This window comes from Planococcus citri, chromosome 3 (genome assembly GCF_950023065.1).
Source record: "Planococcus citri chromosome 3, ihPlaCitr1.1, whole genome shotgun sequence".
NCBI classification, from domain to species: domain Eukaryota; kingdom Metazoa; phylum Arthropoda; class Insecta; order Hemiptera; family Pseudococcidae; genus Planococcus; species Planococcus citri.
Window position 1 is genome coordinate 44,201,753 of NC_088679.1, and position 21,385 is coordinate 44,223,137.

Sequence of the window (21,385 nt, forward strand, 5' to 3'; positions counted from 1 at the left end):
ACCTACCATAGGTACGATGTAATCCTCGTACAAGAAATAATTTGAAAAAAATTAAATTAATTACCAGTATGGCATCTCTTATGTTTTTCTTTATATCTTCTATTTTTTGTCGTTTTTCCCTGGAACACAGAAAACACGAAAAAAAAATTAATATTATTCGTTTTAATAAGATATAGTGATGTACTTTACCTATACCTACTACCTATCTATAAATCGTCTACTACACAAGTATATGCAATTTTATCTCGCTTCCATTAAGTAAGGATAAAAAAAGTAACAACGAATAAAAAAAAAAAAAGGAAAAAAAGCCATTGATTTTTTTCACAGCTTTGTTATCCTGTCATTACTGCGGGGCAGAACAAAAAAAAAGAATAACAAAGATAACTAAAGGCAACTTGATTCGGATTTCAAGAAAATGAAATTTCTCATTAGCTTTCAGGAAGCAGTTAACACCTAATTATTTTAATGTGTTCGACTGGGAGATATTCGATAAGTTCGGGTAGCGTAATTACGAACACTGGCATACGCTCCCTTTCGCTCGTCCATTGTACGCCACTGGCTTTTTTTTGAGTTTTCTTCTCTTTTGTCTCCAATCGCATTCTTCGCTCGAAATGTTTTTATTCATTTTCTGTAAAAGCAAAAAAGCGACGAAAACGATTTCCGATTTTTAACCGCGTTCGATGAAGCTTGGTAACGATGCCGGTGGTGCCTTAATACCGCAATGGTTTAGTTCATCTTTACCATCAACGACATGACAATATCAGCAAGCACAATTCTTCACTTGGAATACAATTTTTTGACGTAATGTTCCACTATTAGGGATGCTTGGAAACAGAAACGTAGCTAAAGGGGGCTTAGCAACGAGTCTTCATCTTACAACTACATACTCGTAGGTAGGGAAACTAGTATTTTTTACAGGAAAATTAGGGAAAGAGCCGGTGCATGAAACATGCACGTGAAAATGTGCTTGAGTGATGATGACCTTTTTTAAAATAAAAATTCGAGTAAATATTTTCAACTTGACACTCTCCTTTTTACAATTTTTCACTAATATGTAGGTGGACTACAAAACGAATACCGATCGATCATGTGATCAATGACTTTGATTCCATGGAAGCGCCAGTGCTACCAGAACAAAACATAGCATCAACTCGAGGTCGTTCTCGGTGCCATTATATACAAAATTTCACAGCGTATAATAATGGCATTCAGCCAAAACACTGGAAATTGCGTGTACCAATGTTTCAATTATTATTTCTCTGTACGCTTCAATAATACTGTATCATGTTCTCACAATTAGTATTCTTACGTAAGAAATCACTTCTTAAATTTATAATTATGAATTTAAATACGAAACCATTTCAAGCTGTCTTTATTTGTTTCTATTTCTTACGTCTTGTAATTTAAATTCATATTTAGTACATTTTTTTGTAAGTAGACAAATTCGGTTCGATCTTCTTTAGGGTTGAAAATTTTCTCAGCATTTCAACATTCATTTACCACAAAAAAAAAAAGAAGAAGAAGAAAACAGCGAAAAACTATTCAGCATATGTGAATTAAAAACACATCTTACGATGAAGCAAAAAGTGAAAAAACATAATTGAAATTCCGTCATTTTATATCTACGAGTTTTGTTACTTGAAAGAAATCTGTCTTGATCGTAAAAGGTATAATCAAAAGGCAACAATTTCATCATTATTTAATTTACTCATATGAAGTAAAAATTCATAAAAATTCTCAAAAATATAGAGAAAAGGGTGACGATGTTGAATCAATTCATCAAAACAGACTGCGGTGTATTAGAAAATTTTACAAAATCGACGAATAATAACCAAACAAGCATCAGATTCATTAGAAAATTTTTTAAAAAAATGATTAGGTACCTACTACCTACTAAAATGATTAAAAATTCAAAAACCATAAAAATCACAAAATTATTCGAAAACGCTAATTATGAAAAAAAAACAACAATTGATGAAGAATATTTGTTTATATTCCATACAGTCAATTACGAGCATAGTGGCAAACAATAATTTCAATTCTTTTAAAAATGTCCGCATAAGAAATATCTCAAGAAAAGCGAACAGATGTTTTTCACCAAATGTTTCAAGTATATGATATGAGAAATTTCTACGACAGCTACTAGAATAGACCGAAATGCGCTTTTTTGAAAAGTGGGAGGGGATTATTGAAAAGAAGGTCGTCAATTGACACCGAAAGAATACGATAAAAAGCGCAGGTTTTAAATTGGGTACCCCTTAAATTCTATCCATCCATCATTTTGCGTAAGCATAAAGCTTCAATTTTGGAAGTAATTTTTTGACATTTGGAAAAAATTTTGGTATGATTTCTATTGCATTGAAATATTCGGGGATAATACACAGTACATGCATCGCCAGAAATAAAACCTGTCAGTATCAGATTGAAAATTTTTAGGGTTTTATCCCGTCTTCAAGTTTATTTTTCCTCAATATCATGGGAAATGAGAAATATTCAATAATGCCTTCTGAAGTGTTATTGAAATTTCATTTTCAACATACATATTTCAAAAAATCGGTCAAGAAATCTGGTAAATATCATTTTTTTGCGTTTTGAATCTTTTATACTAAAAATGGCGCATTAATTGAAGCTTTTCAAAAGACTAATTATGAACAGTGGCGGAAGTTTATCAAAAATTTCATAAACAATAAATGAATAATAAATTTACCCACAATTTTCACATCAGAGAAATATCTGACAAGGTAGGTATCCCAACTGGTAAAAAAATTTTTGAAGCCAGATCGAAAGAGCACGCAAAAATATGCCAACAGCCAAAATTTCAGGTGCTCAAATGCTTTTTTCGACTTTGAATGGATTTTAAAAAATCAAGTTTGGGCCCAAAATGGAAAAAGAAATCAAAATTTGATCAAATTAGCCTAGAACGCTGAAATTTGGTATACGAGTATGCAATTTACGCTACTTAAAACCCGCCGAATTGATTGGAAATGGTTTCTAGCCGGTTTGAGCAGTTCTGAAGCCTCCAGAAAGACGGAAAGCTGACATTCACCCTGTACCCTAATTGCAACGTGCTCAGTAGGCTGGCTTTCACTTCGGAGGCTTCAGCAGCATTTTGGAAATTTAAGTTTTCCAAAAAAAAAAACACCATAGAATCTGTTCAAATTAACTTTAGCATGAATGCTCACGGTTGTTGCTTGTTATTGAGTTGCCCATTTGACCAATTACACACCATTTTTTCAAAATCTGTCTCTGCCAGTTCGGAATTACGAGTACATATATTTTTGTCGAGGAGAGCTGTGAATTTTTAAAATTTTCAATCTAGATTGCTTCTGTGGTTGTTTTAGGCACAGGGAAAAAATTGGAAAAGTAGAATGGCAGGTACAAAAAATCATAATTTATATAAAATAAACCACCAAGAGGTTCAATAGCTTCTCTTTTCTTTTAAACAGGGGATTACAAAACTGTTCATACAATAGTTCAAACTCAAGATGAACTATACACAGAACGGACCTTTTATAGCGCAATCTCAACATCTAAGGGAATTTTCAAAAAATCAGTGATTTTTCAAACCACATATTAGACTTGCAGCATCATGTTTGCAATATCTTAAACCAGAAAACTCGCACGTTAGCACAAAATTTTTCCTATGCACAAATACGATGAAATGATTCATCATTTTCAAAAAATTTCGTACACAAATTCTAAGACGTGTGAATTAGCAGACTTTCAATGGCCTTCTTTCAGGAAAATGCGGATGGGATAACAACGAAGTGCAACATTTAAAATTTTCAAAGTTACCCAGTTCATTACCCAGACATACATACTCGTACATACATTTTTCGACATCTAGAATCTGCTTTCAGTATCCGTTTACCCTAAATCAGCCAAAATAAGCCTTCAGGTGCGAAAGGGTGGAGACGATGCCGTATATTTGAAAGCTCTATCGCTACTCGTTGTTTTTTTGGCTTACCTTCAAAGTTGCAACGACACTATGAATGGCCCACCCTGCGTGTTTTAAAGCCCATCGTTTCAAGACGTTACATGAAGTCTGTACCAAGAAAATATAACGTTTTGCAGCATTAAAATTAATCTGATACCCGCGGTGTACATCTAATGAACAGATTTGAATGCTACGCTTTCATCAAACTCGCCAAAATATGACAAGCCATCATTGTGAATCTAAAATACTAGCAAAATAGTGCCAAAATTCTGCAAACGTGATTTTTTTTTTAAGAAAACCGCGAAAAATGAGCAACATACTATAAGTCGAGCTGAGGATCATCGATACAATGTACGAGCAGCGTTAATTACGCGTGAAGTGCCAAAAAATCTCGTTAAACGTGGGCGAAAAAGCGTACATAGGGTAAATCCCAACCGCCATCGAGAATTATACATACGATACATCAATTTATTAAATGCAATACACCCTTTTATGTCTCGGGAAATTATGCTTCCAGTCTGTCGTATCCACCACTGGCATATTTCCAGTAATCACTTCAACACCTATTGCACCTATATTAGGACTTCCAGGGCAGAGTGACTAGTGTCTTCAAAGTTCAAAGCAAACTTTCACGAGCACTTGGGGATTTGAATACCACGTGACAGCAAATTAACAAGTGTGCGAATGTTTGTATATTACCAGCAATCAAACTTTATGCGTGACAAGTACGTAAATAAGCCCTCAGTTTAGATTTGAGGACATTTCTCGTTATTTTTTTTTAGAATACGTTAGTAATTTCCTTACTTTAGAAATTTACATAGTCGAGCAACAGTAAAATGCTAGTAGTGTGATTTGTCATTTTTGCATTCCCTCGCAAAAATTGAAATTTATTCTCCAGAAATACGTGAAGATGAATAATAAAAATTAACGTGTTTCGTAGAAAAGTGACAATTACGAAATAAGCATCAGAAAGATCAAAAGATGAAACCCAGTAAGAAAAACGTCCATAAAGACGTGAAAACTGTCGAAAGCAAAACAGTGAAAGAAACAAATATGAAGAATAAAATATTGACATTTTTAACACACAGAGAACACAATCTCTTCCAAAAAGGAATGGAATACAGAAAATAAACAATACAATAATCACTCGATTAATATGAAATACCAAAATTCAAGAGCACGCGTACACATCATTCTCGAATCACTGGCAATGTTGGGAAACGAATACGAAATTCGAACCTCCCAAAAAAAGCCAACAAAAACTGCTCGAGAATGGTGCTCGACAAAAATGGCTCAAATCATCAGTTACAAACGCAAGTAAAGAAAAATTAGGACTTTCAAGAGATATGGAGTCGTATTCTTTAATCGAAATCCAGAGAAACATCAATCGTCAGATTTCGAATGGCACACCAAGAAAATAGAAGAAGGCTGACAGAACAACAGCAGCAAAAACTCACATTTCCAAGCTCTTTAAAGGACAGTGTGTTTAAAAAAGTTAATAGACAAATATGTTGCAGAGAAAAGGACCACGACTACGTTCATAATTAAAAATCAAATAACGAAATCTTGATAGCAAAAAAGGCACTTGAAAACAGAATAGAACAATACTACAACACTATCAATGTACACGTAGAAGAGATGGGTATTGGATATTGAAAATTGGTAAAAATACGAGTACATTTTACAAAATGATACATACTCTTCACTGAATCCATTTACGTGTAAAATTCTCATTTGTTTCACAATAGTACTTTTTCCTGATTCTCCAGCGCCTGTAACAAAAAAAAGCCTCAAATTAATCCAACAATCAAACTTTAATACATTAAAATCCGATGTTTTAAATTTATAATTAAGTCAACTAGGTACCCAATAAAAAGTAAAAATATAAAATTAGAGACCACTTTTTACAAAAACTATCCTTGCTCAAACGTATTTATGAAACCTATATCGAATCTCTGTAGGTAAGTCTGACTTTCATAATAATCTACACTCATTTCAATATTTCAAAATAACGCCATGAGTATTCCATAAATAGTCCACGATGAAAAGAAAGAACTATCTCGAAGGAGATACATACACAGAACTACATCTCAGTCGAGCATTATAACCAATTTCGATTTAATTCAGGCATCGAGTTCGCGTGCGGATATGGTGGGCTTTTGTGAGTTAACATAGAAATGCAGAATTTTACATTTTATCGCATTCAATCCAACGTTTACAGTAGGAAAACATATTTACATGATTTGAGGGCCTTTCAAAGGTAAAACTGGTGACAAAGATTCGATTTGAAAGTAAAAATTTCGAGTAAATTAAATTGGCCAAATTGTGTGACAACAGATAACATTTGGATCACTGCTAACAAGTAGTTCAGAGTAACGAATACACGAAATTGTGTTTGATCATACGATGTTGATTTCCACGATCTGAATCCTAATCACGATTCGAATGCATTGTACATTCAACGAGTGCGCAAACACACCTAGATTCAAATTGCAGGTCGAAATGAGTGTATTCCAAAGAAATAGTACTTTTGATAGAACAAGTCAAATCTGGAATTTGGAACACCTATTGTAACGAATATGTACGTAAGATAGTTCGAGGGTGTTTGGGCGAAGCTCATGCAGTACATTGACGAGAATTAGTGGTAATATAAAATGATACAGTGAACGAGTTATCAGTTATATTGAATTTGGAGATTATGATTATGTACCTAGTAGCAGTAATCTGTGTGTTGCTCTGTAAACTTGTTTATCTTTTTGCAATTGCTGATTTATCTTTTTGTTCGTTTCCTTTCCCCTTTTGGTCTCTTCATGGTCCGCCTTCGAGCTTGCACTTCCAAAGCACCCCATAACATTAGGCCAGCCTATTTTGGTAATTTGGCAGCACAAAAGGGAGTAGCGCTGCCTTTCCGCGGCGGACCAGTCACCTATTTTGCACTACAATCAATTAAAGCACTTTAGTTCGTAATCAACGAAAAAGATTTCAACACTTCGTTTTACACTATTATATACACCACCGCAATTTACAAAATAATAATTCATTTTGCTTAAACACTAATCACAAAACAAGATACACCTCTCTGCTACGATAATAACACCAACAACACCTACACAGCGAGATATAAATTATGCATTTTTCTCCAAGTTATGAATTCTGCGAGTACAAATTCTGAAAAAGAACGCTAGCGCCAGTTTTTCCTTTCAGTGCTGGATGCGCAGCACTTGTAAATAACAAAAGAGAAAACAGGCAAAATTTCATGTTGTGCTCGCAGAAAGTGCGAAAATTCGCTATTTAAGTTGACTGAAATTTGAGTGCTTTGTATTGGCAACAATACATTTATGATTATTTTTTATTTTTTTTTTATTTCTCTCTCTCTCTCATCACATCACACATCTGGATGTAGATGTGACATGGAAGATCGTAGTGAATTGACGCCGTATTTTATTTTATAATATTTATATTAAAATTATCGCATACTACTATTGTTTTGAACTCTAATTATACATAGCTTTTTGAAAGTTTGAACATTATCTATTATTTCAAAGTAATTCATTGGGTTCAGTGTTTCATTCCAGATAAGTTAGCAGTTTGTTTATTATTCGTATATATCAGAATTAGCGCTGATAATTTCAATGACTCAAAACTCAAAAGTGTTTTTATATAGTTTTTATAAATTTGTATAAATGTAGTGAATTTCTATTTGATTCTCACTAGTAGAAAACCTTTGGTGATAGTTATATTCTTATCTCATTTCCGCACCGATACATCACCGAGGTAAATTATTTGTCATTTTTTCTACGATGTGTTTTCGTGGATTCTCTTGTAATATTTGAATTTATGTTATCGACTTGAACGAAATGTGTTTTTTATGCACAGACTTTCACAATGACGGGACAATTCGAAGAGCAAGAGCGAATGCTAGAAGAAGCAAAAGGGCTTGTTCATGTTCAAGCAAATCACATGAAACGTTGTTTGGACAAGAATAAACTGATGGAATCGCTGAAACACGCTTCGAATATGTTGAATGAACTACGAACGTCGTTATTGTCGCCTAAAAACTACTATGAATTATGTATCCTTTGATTGTTTTGCTTAATTAGATATTTGTGTACCTACGAGTTGACGTGTGTAGATAATATTTTCGGGTAGAATTCCTTATTCTTTTATAGATATATCGATCACGGATGAACTCCGTTATTTGGAAATTTACTTATTGGATGAATTTCAAAAAGGAAGACAAGTTAACGATTTGTACGAATTGGTGCAGTATGCGGGCAATATTGTTCCTCGATTGTAAGTACCTAACGATATGAAATCAGGCTTTGAATATTACGCGTCATCTTACATATTCTGTTTTTTCAGATATTTATTAATCACTGTTGGACTAGTGTACATAAAATCGAATCCAACTTTGAAGAGAGATCTTCTCAAAGACTTGGTAGAGATGTGTAGAGGTGTCCAGCATCCACTTCGTGGATTATTCTTGAGAAATTATTTACTTCAGTGCACTCGTAACGTGTTACCAGACGCTCCCGAAGAAACCGGAGATGATCCTCAAGGAACTGTAAGTTTTTATTATGTACAAATGTCGTGAATTGCGAGCAATAGCAATACTGGTGATCCGCTTGCAGGTTCGAGACTCGATAGATTTTGTTCTGATGAATTTCGCTGAAATGAATAAACTTTGGGTACGCATGCAACATCAGGGACATTCGAGAGATAGAGAACGAAGAGAAAAAGAACGAGAAGAGCTCCGAATATTGGTTGGAACTAATTTAGTGCGTTTATCACAATTGGAGTCGATCACGTTAGAAAAATATCGCAAAGTATGTTTTTTGTTTGCTTTTTCAAAGACCGGTGTAAAAGTTTTAGTGATTTTGGGATGATAATTTTTTTTTCAATTTTCAGGTTGTATTGCCAGGTATTCTGGAACAAGTTGTGAGTTGTCGTGATCCTATAGCTCAAGAATATTTAATGGAGTGCATCATACAGGTAATTTAGATCATCTTTGGAGGATCGTGTTAAACGCGTGTTATTACTTTTAACTCTTCGCGACTTTGCAGGTGTTCCCTGATGAATTCCATTTGTCTACTTTGAGTATGTTTTTAAAGTCGTGTGAAGAACTTCACCCGGGTGTAAATGTAAAAAATATTATCATCTTGATGATCGATCGCTTGGCCAATTATACTCAAAACAATCAAGACACGGAGAGTTTGCAGTTGTTCGATATATTTTCTGACCAAGTTGCCTCTATATTGCAAGTTAGTGCATTAGAAAAATTATGGCATCGCTTGTAAACCAAGCCTAAACATGAAATTAATGTATTTTCATTTCGTAGTGTCGTGTTGATATGCCTCCCGAAGATAAAGTTTCTCTACAAGTTGCTTTGATAAATTTAGCTCTCAAATGTTACTCCGATAGAATAGATTTTGTCGATAAAGTTTTGCAAACCACTATCGATATTTTTGCCAAGCTGAAAATTGAAAAGTACGTTACTTGCCTATTGTAAAATTGTCGATTGAAGTAATACACATTTTAAATTTTATGATACTGCTTTTAGAGTTGGATATAAAAGCGCTGTTTCGCGAGAATTGAATCGTCTCATGAAATTACCCGTCGACTACTTTAATAATATCCTTACTATATTAGAATTAAAACATTATGGATGTTTAATGGAATGTTTCGATTACACCGGTAGAAAAACGTTAGCGTTATATTTGGTGAATAACGTTTTGAATAATAACACGTTCATACCGACCCAAGAATTGGTAAGTGTTTTGTAATTTTTATTTCCTGGTAATGCCTACTTTGAGTTGAGAAGCGTCAAGCATTCTTTTATCATCTTGTTCTAGGTTGATCAAGTTTTAGTCATGATTTCATCGTTAACGGAAGATCAATCGGATCAGCCAATTGTGGAAGAAGATCCAGAAGAATTCGCTGAAGAACAGGCTCTAGTAGCGAGGTAAAAAACCGTTAAACTTTGCGATTTTCACAAAAAATTGTTATTTTGTGTTTCAAATTTTATATTGATAATTTTTACGGTCAATAGGTTTATTCATCAGCTCAAATCAGAATTACCTGATCAACAGTATCTAATCCTTAGTACTGCCAAGAAATATCTAAGTGCTGGTGGAAACAAGAGGGTCAGTTATTCGTTACCTCCTCTGGTGTTTCAGGCATATCAATTAGCTTTAAAATATAGTTCGTTGGCTGATGAAGTGAGTTCTGAGTTAATCTCCATTCCTAACAATTTCGCTTATGAATTAACTAACGTGTGTCTGATGTTGAAAGGACGAATTTTGGGAGAAGAAATGTCAAAAAATTTTCCAATTCTGTCACCAAACTATAATGGTTTTAGTAAAAGCAGAGTTAGCCGAGTTACCTCTGCGGTTATTTTTGCATGGAGTGTTGACAATTGGCCAAACCAATTTTGAAAATCGTGAAACGGTCGCTTACGAATTCTTATCACAGGTGAATATCTCTCTACATAAAAACGAAGCGTAATACGTTGCAATTTTGTTGAAACGTTTATTTTCCTACAGGCATTTTCTCTGTACGAAGACGAAATTTCCGAAAGTAAATGCCAACTAGCAGCCATCACGTTGATAATCGGTGTATTCGAAAAATTGAGCTGTTTTGGAGAAGAGAATGCTGAACCTGTTCGTACGCAGTGTGCTTTAGCCGCTTCGAAGCTTCTCAAAAAGCCAGATCAGTGTCGAGCTGTGGCTACATGTTCTCATTTATTTTGGTCCGGAAAAACCATTAATAACGAACCGGTAGGTATACATTTAGTGTTCTTTATAAGCTACATACTACACTACCTATATCTTTTACGGTGCAATAACTCTGTAAATTTTCAGCTAAAAGATGGTAAACGAGTATTGGAATGCTTGAAAAAAGGTTGTCGTATTGCAAATCAGTGCATGGATTCTAGCGTTCAAATACAATTATTTATAGAATTATTGAATCATTATATATTTTTCTTCGAACGTGGAAATGAGTTTGTAAGTAACGATGAAGCAATAATGTGTTTCACATTTCGAAATTGAAATTATTCATCTCATTCTACGTTTCAATAACCTTTTCTTTTAGGTTTCCGTGGATATGCTTAATCAATTAATATCAAAAATTCGAGATGAACTGTCAAATTTGGAAAACAACGATGAAACTCAGCAAATCAGCAAACATTTTAACAATACGCTGTCGCACCTCAAAAATAGAATGGATACTACTGAGGAAACCGTGAACTATGAAGGTTTAGTGCTGTAAATTTGTGATTTCATGTTCTTTATTTACCTACAAATTATATCCCACAAATTTTTTATCGATAATCTGCTGGCCATAATCGATAGGAAAATATTTAAACAACAGTGTAATTAAGAACTTTGTGAATGATGTGTGTGAGTGAATGTTTACAAATGAATTTATATTTAATTTTTTTTGTTATATTTATATTTTATTCTTAAACTATTCAAACTATATTTTGTTAATTGTTGGTATATTAAAGTTTAAACTTTGTTAAATCATTTTTTAACCATATTCAAATGTTCTAAATCGAAATATAAAACATTCAATTTATTGTACGGGTTGTTTTACGACGAATATACTTTCTTCCGTTTCATATTCTCCTAATACAAACTATCAAACTTTATTGAAAATTTTCAAGCTTACAGTGTTGCCATGTTATTGATCTACTAGCAGCGAAATACGAATGACAAAAGACTACTTGGAAAAAAGTAAGTTGCGCACGGCTAGTTTCGAATCCTAAAGCAGGGAGGGTCCATACTCCATTTCCAGATAATCAATAACTATTGGAAAATGTTCATTACAAGAACAATAACATAACTTCTTCAAATTACTGTCAAAATTATTCTATCAGGTGGTCCCAAATTCAGGAAGGAGGCACTTGTACTTATGCAGGATCAACCCAAAATTAGCAATAATTGATATTTCAAGTTCATTATACACGATGCTCAGAGAAGATTAACGCAAACCAATGTGATAGAACAGAAGCGAATACTCCATAAAAAGAATATGATTTCATTTGAAGGAATAACATGGGTCTTTCACTAGTAGAAAAGGTGAAAAATAACGTACAACTTATACCATCGAGCGACAGCCAGATGAAGTTGAATCGTATCCTCATTTAATAAATAACGCCAAAATTGAACGAAATCGTGGTACGATACATTTATATTCGATAAGAAATCAGTAGGTACAAATAACAATAACTTACATTCAATTTTTCCACAGGAATAAGTCATTTTTTAGCAATAAGTACAAAAAAACGAAATACGGCATTACATAATACAATAAATTCAATAATTAAATATAATCGCACATTGTTTTCTGATATTTCCATCGCTTTGAAAACATAGATTTTGGAAAAATGTATTTACACCAGCATTTTTAAAGAAATTACGATCACAATTTCATCGAAAATGAAACGAACTATTCAAAACAATAACCAAACGAAAATGCAATGTACCTTTGTAAAGATCAATTTATCATTTCCAAATCAAGTAATCGAAGTTACCATACGAAATTTTTTCTTGTATCAAATCACTAATTATTCTAAATAAAATATTTCATTACAAGAAAGAATATTGAATACACTTATAGGATACAATTTAAAAAATTAATTCAACAGATAAGGAATTTTACAAGCAAACTTCGTTCTTCCGTTTTATTCTTGTGGTGCCATCGCCCTAGCTTGCGCCCTTACTCTTTTCTCATATTCCAAACGATTTTGACTGAAAACACAACAGTATGTCAATAATTATGGCGAGCAATAAATCTCACCGGAAAAGAACTGTCAGCTTTCTTACCAATAGATCGTGTACGCTTCGGCCTGGGCCGGATCTTTAATATTTGGTTCGTTTAATAAATCTTGAATACCTAATAACACTTGTTTAATTGTAATGGCGGCCCGCCAATCCTTTTCTTCGTCTAAAATTGATAAGCATACGGTTCCTGGAAGAAAACAACGAGTTAACTCGTATGCTGATGTAACAAGTTGGACGCAAGTTGCAGCATAAAGACATACCTGATGGATATACATTTGGATGGAACAAAGGAGGTTCAAATTTACATTTAGGAGGCGTTGCTGGGTAGTCGTCTTTGAAAATCATACGCAATTTGTATGACCCTCCCTCCCATGGGGTCTGCAATCAACATTTCGCCGATTATAATAATTTACGATTTACATTCAGAAGAAATTATCAACTACTTACGTTCTTTTTCCCCGGAATTGCACATTCCCAATTTAATAAATTCAATGTTCCGTCTGGGTTTTTGGTAGGCCTAGCCACGAACCCCTGAAATAGCGAAATCATTTAATACATCACACTGATGATGATGAGACATATTACAGTGGGTATCAACAACTTACGAAAGGATGATCCTTTCTCCATGCCTTCCTTTCTTCGGACAATCGTGCTATAGCTATGCCCGCCATTGCTGTAAAATAAGCAAAGATTAATACAGAATAACGAACACCGCTTAAGAACAATACCGAAACGTAAATTTGGAGGTAAACTGCCGTCTGCCACGGCTGTTTGGCAATATGAAAAGAAATAACACCAGCCGAATTGAATATTTGAACCCGTTTATTCGTCAAAACGAAACTACTGAGGAGCTAATGCAATAAGGTACTTCATACATCATACAACTTACTTTATATTTAATGAAAACGTAAATTGAAAATTGATTTCACAAATTATGAAATTACAAAATAACACACTGGAAACTCGAAAAGAACCTTACGAAAAAATAATAGACAAACGCGAAACAGCGATAGACAGGGGACGCCGGGGACGGGATGGACGGAATGGAGAATGGAAGATCGTCGACGGCCCAGCTTATTTCAATTCAAAAACAGAACACAGTAGAACACAATAAGCTCGGCAGATAGCGTAAAAGAAAACTATTATCATCTTTCCTTCATTTTCATTGGTTATTAGAATGAAATTTTGCTTACGCCATCTATTAGTTTGCTGAGTATTCAAATGAAAATGAAAATTATAACCGGGCACTTGAGCTTTCGAAGACATTCGAAAGTCCATAAAAAATAAAAAATCAACGATTACAAAAGTTTTCATTTTGCAAGGAAACTTTCAATTTCTATTTAGCCGAATCCGAATCAACTTTTTTGAAATTTAAGTGAATTTAGTAAGTACATAAATTAATCCGGCTTTCGTTATCGTTATTGCGATGCTGTAAAATTTGCTGATGGTATCGTATGTCATAATTTGACAGCTTTGGACACTGTTTCTGTGGCGAACCAGAATTGCGTAAATCGATCTATCGTAGATTCCAAAAGTTGCTTGGTTACGAGAAGTCGCAGATTTTCAAACTTCGCGACATTATTCTAATATCCTTGAAGAAAATCATTCGAAAGTTGAGCAGGTAAATACCTTTTTGTGAAAATGGAAGGTCAAGCGAAAAATCTGAAGATAAAGACCGGAATTTTGAGACGTCTCACCAAAGAGAAAATTATGTATGAGCAAGAAGCCACAAGTTTACAAGAAAAATTGAAGACTTATAAAGACGAAGGCAGGGACGAATATTTTATTAAAAAGCAACACGAAGTATTGAAGGAGGCAAATATGATGGTACCGGATACGCTGAGGAGATTACATAAAGCGTTTGACGATTTAAAAATGACTGTAGAAGGAGCGACCGATGTTCCAAAGGAAAGTGAAATATATGAAGGAGCGCTTATAGTTTTAAAAGACGCTGAACCGCATCTCGTTTAGTTTCTTAGCTCGTACTCGTTTCGATTTTTTCCAAGTTTTGTATTGTGCTAACCTTTTTATTCGATTCGTGATATTTTGCACTGTTTTATACATTTTCTTTTTTTTATTTGAAATTCTAATCGGTGAAGTTTTCACAATAATATACACATTTATTTATTGATCGTAAAAAACTTTATTTATTTTGAATTGAACTGTGTGATTCACTGCCTGTGCTTGTGCGTGTAAGACTGTTTAAAACGATCTTTTTACTCGGGACTTTTATTCTAGGTTACCTACGATAACTTTTACAACCCGTCACATTTCTATTAGTTTCATTTATGAGCTTATATTTGTGCTATAATTGCTCGTCAAAATGTCGGATGCTTGGCAAAATATTCAATCCATGAAAAATAAACGTAACAGCTTACGTGAAAAGTTACAAAAAAGAAAATCTGAAAGACAACACTTGCTGGTTGAAACTGCAGCGACTTCTCCAATAGGTACTGTTTTGAAAATATTCGTATATTTCAAACCGACTGTTTGCTTATTGCATATTTCATGTTCTAGGAAATGAAGAAAATCAATCTGGAATTGGAACCGACGTTAAAAACAGTGAGTCAGATGTGGAGCGTCATTTGTTACAAGAATTATCCAACACTAATCTCACTCTGCCCGTTACATCCAGCCAACTTTTGACTACGTTGAAAAAGTCGTTTCCAGAATCTGAAATAACTCATACCTTAGTCAATAATTTGCTCAATAAATTTTCATCGCAGAAATTAATAAGGTAATGCTTCATGCTACTGTTCAGAATATACTAATGCGAGTATGTGTTCTTAAACAAATTTATTCAATTTTTTTTTGCAGTACTAATGAAAACTGTAAAGATGGTGAATCTATTCTTGAAGTAACAACCACAGAAAATAGTAAGTTGACTACAATGGTTGCAGAACTGCTTTCAACGGGCCTAAAGTCAAATACTGATAACAGTGTGCACGAATCAACCGGTAAAACTGAAAATAAAAGAAAAAGTGCGAATTCAAGTTAAATATTGACTCATTTGCTATTTTTGACTGATTTAATATTTTTTTATTTTTTAAAAGGTTGTGCCATTGATGACGATTCCATTTCGAGTAATGTAACTGAACATTCCAGAAAACTAAAAGAAATTAGAAACGAACCAGTAAATGAAATCATGGTTAGTATTCGTGTCTTTTAATTGCTTATAACGTTAGGTATATTTTTTTTAATCGTTCGGTTTTCCAGTCTTTAATTAGTACTCCGTCGATTAGAGAAAAACAAGTGAAACGAATAGGAGAAGAAATTTTAGATTTATTAAGCAAGCCAACTACCAAACAACGTTCCTTAACAGAAAGATTTCGATCTCAAGGAGGTATTGAAATATTCGTTATTCTTAACAAGACAACACTTGTTGTAATACCTTTTTATGTGAACATTTTTTTACGTTTTTTTAGGTACTCAGGTGATGGAATTTTGTTCACATAGAACAAGAATCGAGTGCTGTCTAGAAGGTAACGAGAATTGTAAAAAATTACATTTTAAGAAGATAATCGAACCTCATACCGAAGAGAGCTTAGGAGACTGTTCTTATTTAAACACCTGTTTTCATATGGATACTTGCAAGTAATCGATACAGACTTGTATGTTTTGTATTTTTATCTCGGCCAAGTTGCTTACTAATCGTTGTGCCTAAATTTTAGATACGTTCACTACGAAGTGGATAAAATATTTTCCGACGATAGTAAAAATAATGGGTGGAATCAGGATCCTGATTGGAACTCCAACACGAAGAAAAAAGTATCCATTCAAGAAAATACCATTTTACATCCTCCTCAATGGGTTCAGTGTGATTTGAGGTTTTTCGATACCTCTGTGTTAGGTCAGTCTTTTCAACTATATTTATCAAGTGTCTGATAGAACATTATTTACGTAGTATTATTCTTTTTCTAGGCAAATTTGCTGTTGTGATGGCTGATCCACCTTGGGATATTCACATGGAGTTACCATATGGCACTTTGTCTGATGACGAAATGCGACAGCTTGGAGTTCCTAATTTACAAGACGAAGGCTTATTATTTTTATGGGTTACTGGAAGGTTAGTGTACAATCACGTCATCACGTGTGATCATTTTCATCAAATTGCATTCTTGTTATTTCATCTTCAATGTACATAATATGTATTTGTTTTTTTTTTTTTTTTCACCTTAGAGCCATGGAGTTGGGCAGAGAATGTATGACGTTATGGGGTTACGAATATATTGACGAATTAGTTTGGGTCAAAACTAACCAGCTGCAAAGAATTATTAGAACTGGACGTACCGGTCATTGGTTGAATCACGGCAAGGAGCATTGTCTGGTTAGATTCTCATTTATTCATTTAGTTCGATAACGCGGCTTATACCTAATCTTAAATTCTGTTTGTTAGGTGGGTATGAAAGGAAACCCAAAAAATTTAAATCGCGGTCTCGACTGCGATGTAATTGTTTCTGAAGTTAGAGATACCAGTCATAAACCAGATGAAATTTACGGTATTATCGAACGTCTTTCTCCCGGTACCAGAAAAATAGAATTGTTTGGCAGAGCCCACAATGTTCAGCCAAACTGGTAAGTTCATACGGATACTGATCTAATTACAGTAGAACCTCGATTATCCAGACCTTTTGCATCCCCCTCCCCCTCTCCCTCAACATTATATCGAATGATCGAATAGTTGGTCGTTTTCTTTGTGAGACTCCGCATCATCCGGATTTTCGATTATTAGCATATCTCAATTCACTAATTTGATCTGGATAAGTGAGGTCGTGCCGTAGTTACTATATAGATTATCAATTCTTAATTCCTTCGTAAATTCCAGGATAACTTTGGGAAATCAAGTTGACGGTATCCGATTGGTGGATCCAAATATCATTTCTGTGTATAGTAAACGTTACCCTAATGGATATTCATTGACTAATACGAAGACTTGAGGAAAATATTACTAACGAAATTTTACTTAGTATTTTTGTTTGAAAAAGTACTCTTACCTTATTTCCTTTTTTTTTACTATAATTTTTGTATATTTATTTCAAAATAAATGAGTTAAATAAATTAAAAATGAACATCACATCGCTTATTTCTAGACAAAAGATATACAAAAGGGAAAAATTTAAATATATGGTAATATTACATAAACGACTGAGAAATCCGGTTTGTTTACAAATAATTTTGATATCTTTAATCGTATAAAAAGGGACTCCTTCAACGCCAAACGCCACCGCGAAAGCGGAGTATTTACAATTGAAAAATTTTCATTTCTTTTCAGCGAAAGTCTAAAAAAAATAATAAATTATATGTACAGTATCTCGAATGAGAAGAAGACATCCGCTTCGAATCGGGGGAAAAATACACCTTAGATTTATAATTTCAGGACACCAGTTTATTCGCTTAGTAGTCTAATAAAGGTAATTTTTAGGTTCTTCCGTCGGCTGGCCGCAAACTCCGTAGTATTGTTTAGAGACTAGTGAACGTGATCTACAATTTTCCATTTCTAAAAAGCAATCGTTACTGTAGGTTTTGCTGTCAGTACCGCAAACAGGGTCGTACAAAGGTGGGCAGATTTTTTGACAACCTCGAAATTGGAATCCACTCAAACATCTTTTCATCGGAACAATATACACGTGTTTCCTGTAAGCGATCGAATGACCATTGAATGAGTACCTATTTCGATTACGAATAAAAAATAATTCGGTTCAACACGAGCAACAACTCACCCGCAATTTTCTTTTTTCATTTCGCATTCGTTTTTGTAAAATTTATTATCAGATCCGCAAACGTAGTTTTTGTCTTCTTCGCATACTTCGTTGCAAGCTGCTGTTTTTCGACAATGATGTAAAGCGATAGGGACTACTTTTTGACCACAAGTGTTCATTTGCAAATCGCACGTTGTCCTTTTGGTAAGAAAAATTAGAAACATGAAAGGAATTAAACTGATGTTACACGAATTAATCGTTCTTCTTAATAACTTACCTGTATACGTTACCATCTGATCCGCAAACTGGTTGTTCTTCTTCGTTAGCGCACGACGTCGGACATGGTTCTTCTTTTATCAGATTTGTACATTTACCCAAATGAGCTAACTGAACGCCTTTCCTGCGGACGATTAATAAAAATAATTTTTTGGAATTGCAGACTAACTAACTGCTTTTGCTCAGATACGAGTATTAAATTGTTCTCACATGCAAGTGGCTGTTTGTAAATGGCAGAAGTTCAAATAGGTATTGGCGTCTGTACCACACACGTAGTCTTCTTGGTCAGTACAAATATTTTTATTGCATTTTGAAAACTTCGCTCGGCATTTGTCGAAATCTACTTTGATTATTTTACGTTTTGATTGCAACCTAGAAAAAATTAAAAAATAAATCTCGATGATAAATGTTACAAAAAAACAAAAATTGTTATCTTTATCGAATGAAGTTTGTACCCGCAACTGAGTAGTTTCATTTCACATTCGTTTCGATATATGTTGCCATCTGATCCACAAGTTGGTTTTTCTTTTTCTCCATTGCATGTGATGGGGCAAGCATTTGAAGCACCTCCTTTATCGCGTTCTTGAGATAGACAAAATGCCATTGGTACTTCGAAAACATGTTTCCTATAATTGAATTAAATCTCAATTAATCGTAGAAACGTGCACAGGATGTTTCCAAACTGACATGCCTCACGACCGTAGATGATGAAGAATTGCAGCCGAATAAACTGCCTATTTTGAAAACAGAAGGAAAAGCGGTTTGTGCGCAAATTGGAGGTATTTTTTGGATTTAGTGATGAATTCAAAACATGAGATTTTTTAGAATTGCTAATCTCAAGCGAGGAAACAATATTATCCGATGGGACAACAAATTCTTAACTAATTGAAACTCTAAAATAATCCGATCAAAACTTTGGTATCTGACCAGAATTTTGTGGATCAAGATCAAATGATGATTTTTTCTGTAGATAAATATGAAACACATAAATAAAATAACCAACAATTTCAATCATTTTCAACATTTTTTTACAATTTTTTTCGTATTTTCAATTTACACAGATTTTAAAAAATCTCGATGGAGAAGTTCCATTGGAATCTGAGATTTTTCAACAGAATTATAATTTTTTTGTTCATTATCGCGGTAGATACTCCTTGAAACTTCAAAATAGGCAACAATGGCAACATATTCAATTATTTACTAGAAACGTAAAACTTGTCTGAAGTGATCATCGCCCACTTGAACGAACCTTTTCCTACAAACTATACATCGGAGGGAAATTTCTCTGAAACGTGCCTTACCTTCAACTTGAGGAAGCAATGATTCCTGAACGTCTAAAAACCATATTTTGAACCATTGGTTTCTGGCATACCTTTTCAAGACAAGCAGAAAAGTTTCTGTGACAAAATGGACCATCCCTAAAATTGTGGACGTTAAGGTATTTATAAGGGCAAATGAAAATACTTCTCAGGATACCTCGAAATTTCAATAATTGCCTCTAGCCTTTTTTGCTTGTCTCTACCTTCAAATTCAATGAAATTTGAGCTTTTAAAGATTTTGAGGAACTAAATTTGCTTATAACCCCGTTTTGTAAAAGAACCTTTTTTGTTAGTCAGAAAAGGTTATGCCGGAAACCATAATCAGCAATTTTGAATTTTGTGAATTTGAGCATTTGCCCCTTCAATTTTTACATTAGAAACGCTACAGAAAAATTAAGTACATCATGGCGCATGTAACCCCTTCGAGTATGCTACATAGGCAACGTTTCGTTCGAGTTGGCCATGAACACTTCTCATCATTCTCTGATTAGAAATATAAGACGTTTAAAGAGACATGCTATACATTACTTTTCTCAATACATACATCGAATAATATTTAGATAGGTATAGTTAAATATTTGCTAAATTAAAATATACCAACCCGCAATTTTTCGACTTCATTCGACAAGCATTACTGTAGATGATACCATCCGATCCGCAAGTTGGTTTCGATACTCTCCAGCAAGATTCTCTGCAATGCCTAGTGGTTTGACAGTGTTTTTTCGACGTCTTAACAACACCCTGTCTGGTAAAATAAAATACCGATGTAATACGCCGATGATGATGCGAAGCAGTCATAATGACATAAATGGTCTTTAAAATCAAAATGAACATAACGATTCTCCAGCGGAAAGGAATTATATAAACCGGTTAGACAAAATTTTTAGAAATTAATATTAGGTAGGCAATCTAGGTATAATATACCGTTAATCCAATACCTACAACTGCCATGATTAACTCACCCGCAAGTTAACAGCTTCATTTGACAAGTATTTTTATACACGTTTCCGTCAGATCCGCATATTGGCCCATCCATTGGAGCTAAATCGCAATTTATCGGACAGTTTTCCCGATGCGCCGAAATATTATTACAAGGACCCAGATGCGATAACGAGATACCAATTCTGCAAAAAACCGATTACCATTCATCAATCTAGGTGAATATTGGTCCAATAAACGTGTAATAATTACAACTTTGAAGTATTTTTAGTCTAGTGAACCTGCAAATTTCAACGTGCAACATGCATCGATTCAGATAAGTTCTTCCGTCTGTTCCGCAAACCGGTTCGCGTTCTTTTCCACATCGATGCTCACAGCTGGAGCCGTAAGACCGTAAACACAGATTGGCATCTGCCGCTTTGGTGATAC

General features: G+C 34.1%; 6 protein-coding genes across 9 annotated transcripts in view; 3 read left to right on the top strand and 3 right to left on the bottom strand.

Moving 5' to 3' along the window:
- Galphas (G protein alpha s subunit) overlaps positions 1–7,093 on the bottom strand; it is a 28,834-nt gene extending 21,741 nt beyond the window's left edge. The window contains exons 1-3 of the mRNA XM_065355091.1: positions 6,648–7,093; positions 5,637–5,709; positions 65–119 (exon numbers count right to left, since the gene is read on the bottom strand). Coding sequence (XP_065211163.1) covers positions 65–119; positions 5,637–5,709; positions 6,648–6,786 — 267 coding nt within the window. The 5' untranslated portion in view covers positions 6,787–7,093. The remainder of the gene's footprint in view (positions 1–64; positions 120–5,636; positions 5,710–6,647) is intronic.
- Positions 7,094–7,313: 220 nt separating this feature from the next.
- Vps35 (Vacuolar protein sorting 35) lies at positions 7,314–11,516 on the top strand. Its single transcript, XM_065355085.1, has 15 exons — positions 7,314–7,711; positions 7,814–8,009; positions 8,107–8,230; positions 8,300–8,501; positions 8,569–8,763; positions 8,846–8,929; positions 9,001–9,198; positions 9,276–9,424; positions 9,498–9,705; positions 9,790–9,899; positions 9,987–10,155; positions 10,229–10,408; positions 10,480–10,713; positions 10,798–10,941; positions 11,030–11,516. The coding sequence occupies exons 2-15, from the start codon at positions 7,823–7,825 to the stop codon at positions 11,204–11,206; spliced, it is 2,361 nt and encodes a 786-aa protein (XP_065211157.1). The 5' UTR covers positions 7,314–7,711; positions 7,814–7,822; the 3' UTR covers positions 11,207–11,516.
- A 596-nt stretch (positions 11,517–12,112) lies between these two features.
- On the bottom strand, positions 12,113–13,772 carry lwr (lesswright). Its single transcript, XM_065355092.1, has 6 exons — positions 13,613–13,772; positions 13,329–13,396; positions 13,171–13,254; positions 12,984–13,101; positions 12,766–12,910; positions 12,113–12,690 (listed from the first exon to the last, which is right to left on the bottom strand). Exons 2-6 carry the CDS (start codon positions 13,392–13,394, stop codon positions 12,624–12,626), a joined length of 480 nt encoding a protein of 159 aa, XP_065211164.1. The 5' UTR covers positions 13,395–13,396; positions 13,613–13,772; the 3' UTR covers positions 12,113–12,623.
- A 192-nt stretch (positions 13,773–13,964) lies between these two features.
- Positions 13,965–17,792, top strand: Mettl3 (methyltransferase like 3). Of its 3 annotated transcripts, XM_065355087.1 has the most exons (13): positions 13,965–14,107; positions 14,195–14,344; positions 14,962–15,173; positions 15,241–15,460; positions 15,541–15,704; positions 15,777–15,871; positions 15,940–16,066; positions 16,149–16,317; positions 16,395–16,573; positions 16,645–16,789; positions 16,903–17,050; positions 17,120–17,298; positions 17,549–17,792. In XM_065355087.1, the coding sequence occupies exons 3-13, from the start codon at positions 15,047–15,049 to the stop codon at positions 17,658–17,660; spliced, it is 1,665 nt and encodes a 554-aa protein (XP_065211159.1). In that variant the 5' UTR covers positions 13,965–14,107; positions 14,195–14,344; positions 14,962–15,046; the 3' UTR covers positions 17,661–17,792. The 3 variants fall into 3 exon arrangements, with proteins under 3 accessions (XP_065211159.1, XP_065211160.1, XP_065211158.1); XM_065355088.1 differs by having other exon boundaries at positions 14,007–14,344; positions 15,541–15,680; XM_065355086.1 differs by having other exon boundaries at positions 14,008–14,344.
- Positions 14,342–14,854, top strand: Tbca (Tubulin binding cofactor A). Its single transcript, XM_065355094.1, has one exon. It carries the CDS (start codon positions 14,365–14,367, stop codon positions 14,692–14,694), a length of 330 nt encoding a protein of 109 aa, XP_065211166.1. The 5' UTR covers positions 14,342–14,364; the 3' UTR covers positions 14,695–14,854.
- The window catches only part of LOC135839178 (agrin), a 200,655-nt gene continuing 196,988 nt past the window's right edge, over positions 17,719–21,385 (bottom strand). For both annotated transcript variants that reach the window (XM_065355090.1, XM_065355089.1), the window contains 8 exons: positions 21,238–21,385; positions 20,980–21,141; positions 20,619–20,762; positions 19,154–19,324; positions 18,909–19,070; positions 18,700–18,822; positions 18,444–18,620; positions 17,719–18,357 (listed from right to left, as the gene is read on the bottom strand). In XM_065355090.1, coding sequence (XP_065211162.1) covers positions 18,126–18,357; positions 18,444–18,620; positions 18,700–18,822; positions 18,909–19,070; positions 19,154–19,324; positions 20,619–20,762; positions 20,980–21,141; positions 21,238–21,385 — 1,319 coding nt within the window. In that variant the 3' untranslated portion in view covers positions 17,719–18,125. The remainder of the gene's footprint in view (positions 18,358–18,443; positions 18,621–18,699; positions 18,823–18,908; positions 19,071–19,153; positions 19,325–20,618; positions 20,763–20,979; positions 21,142–21,237) is intronic.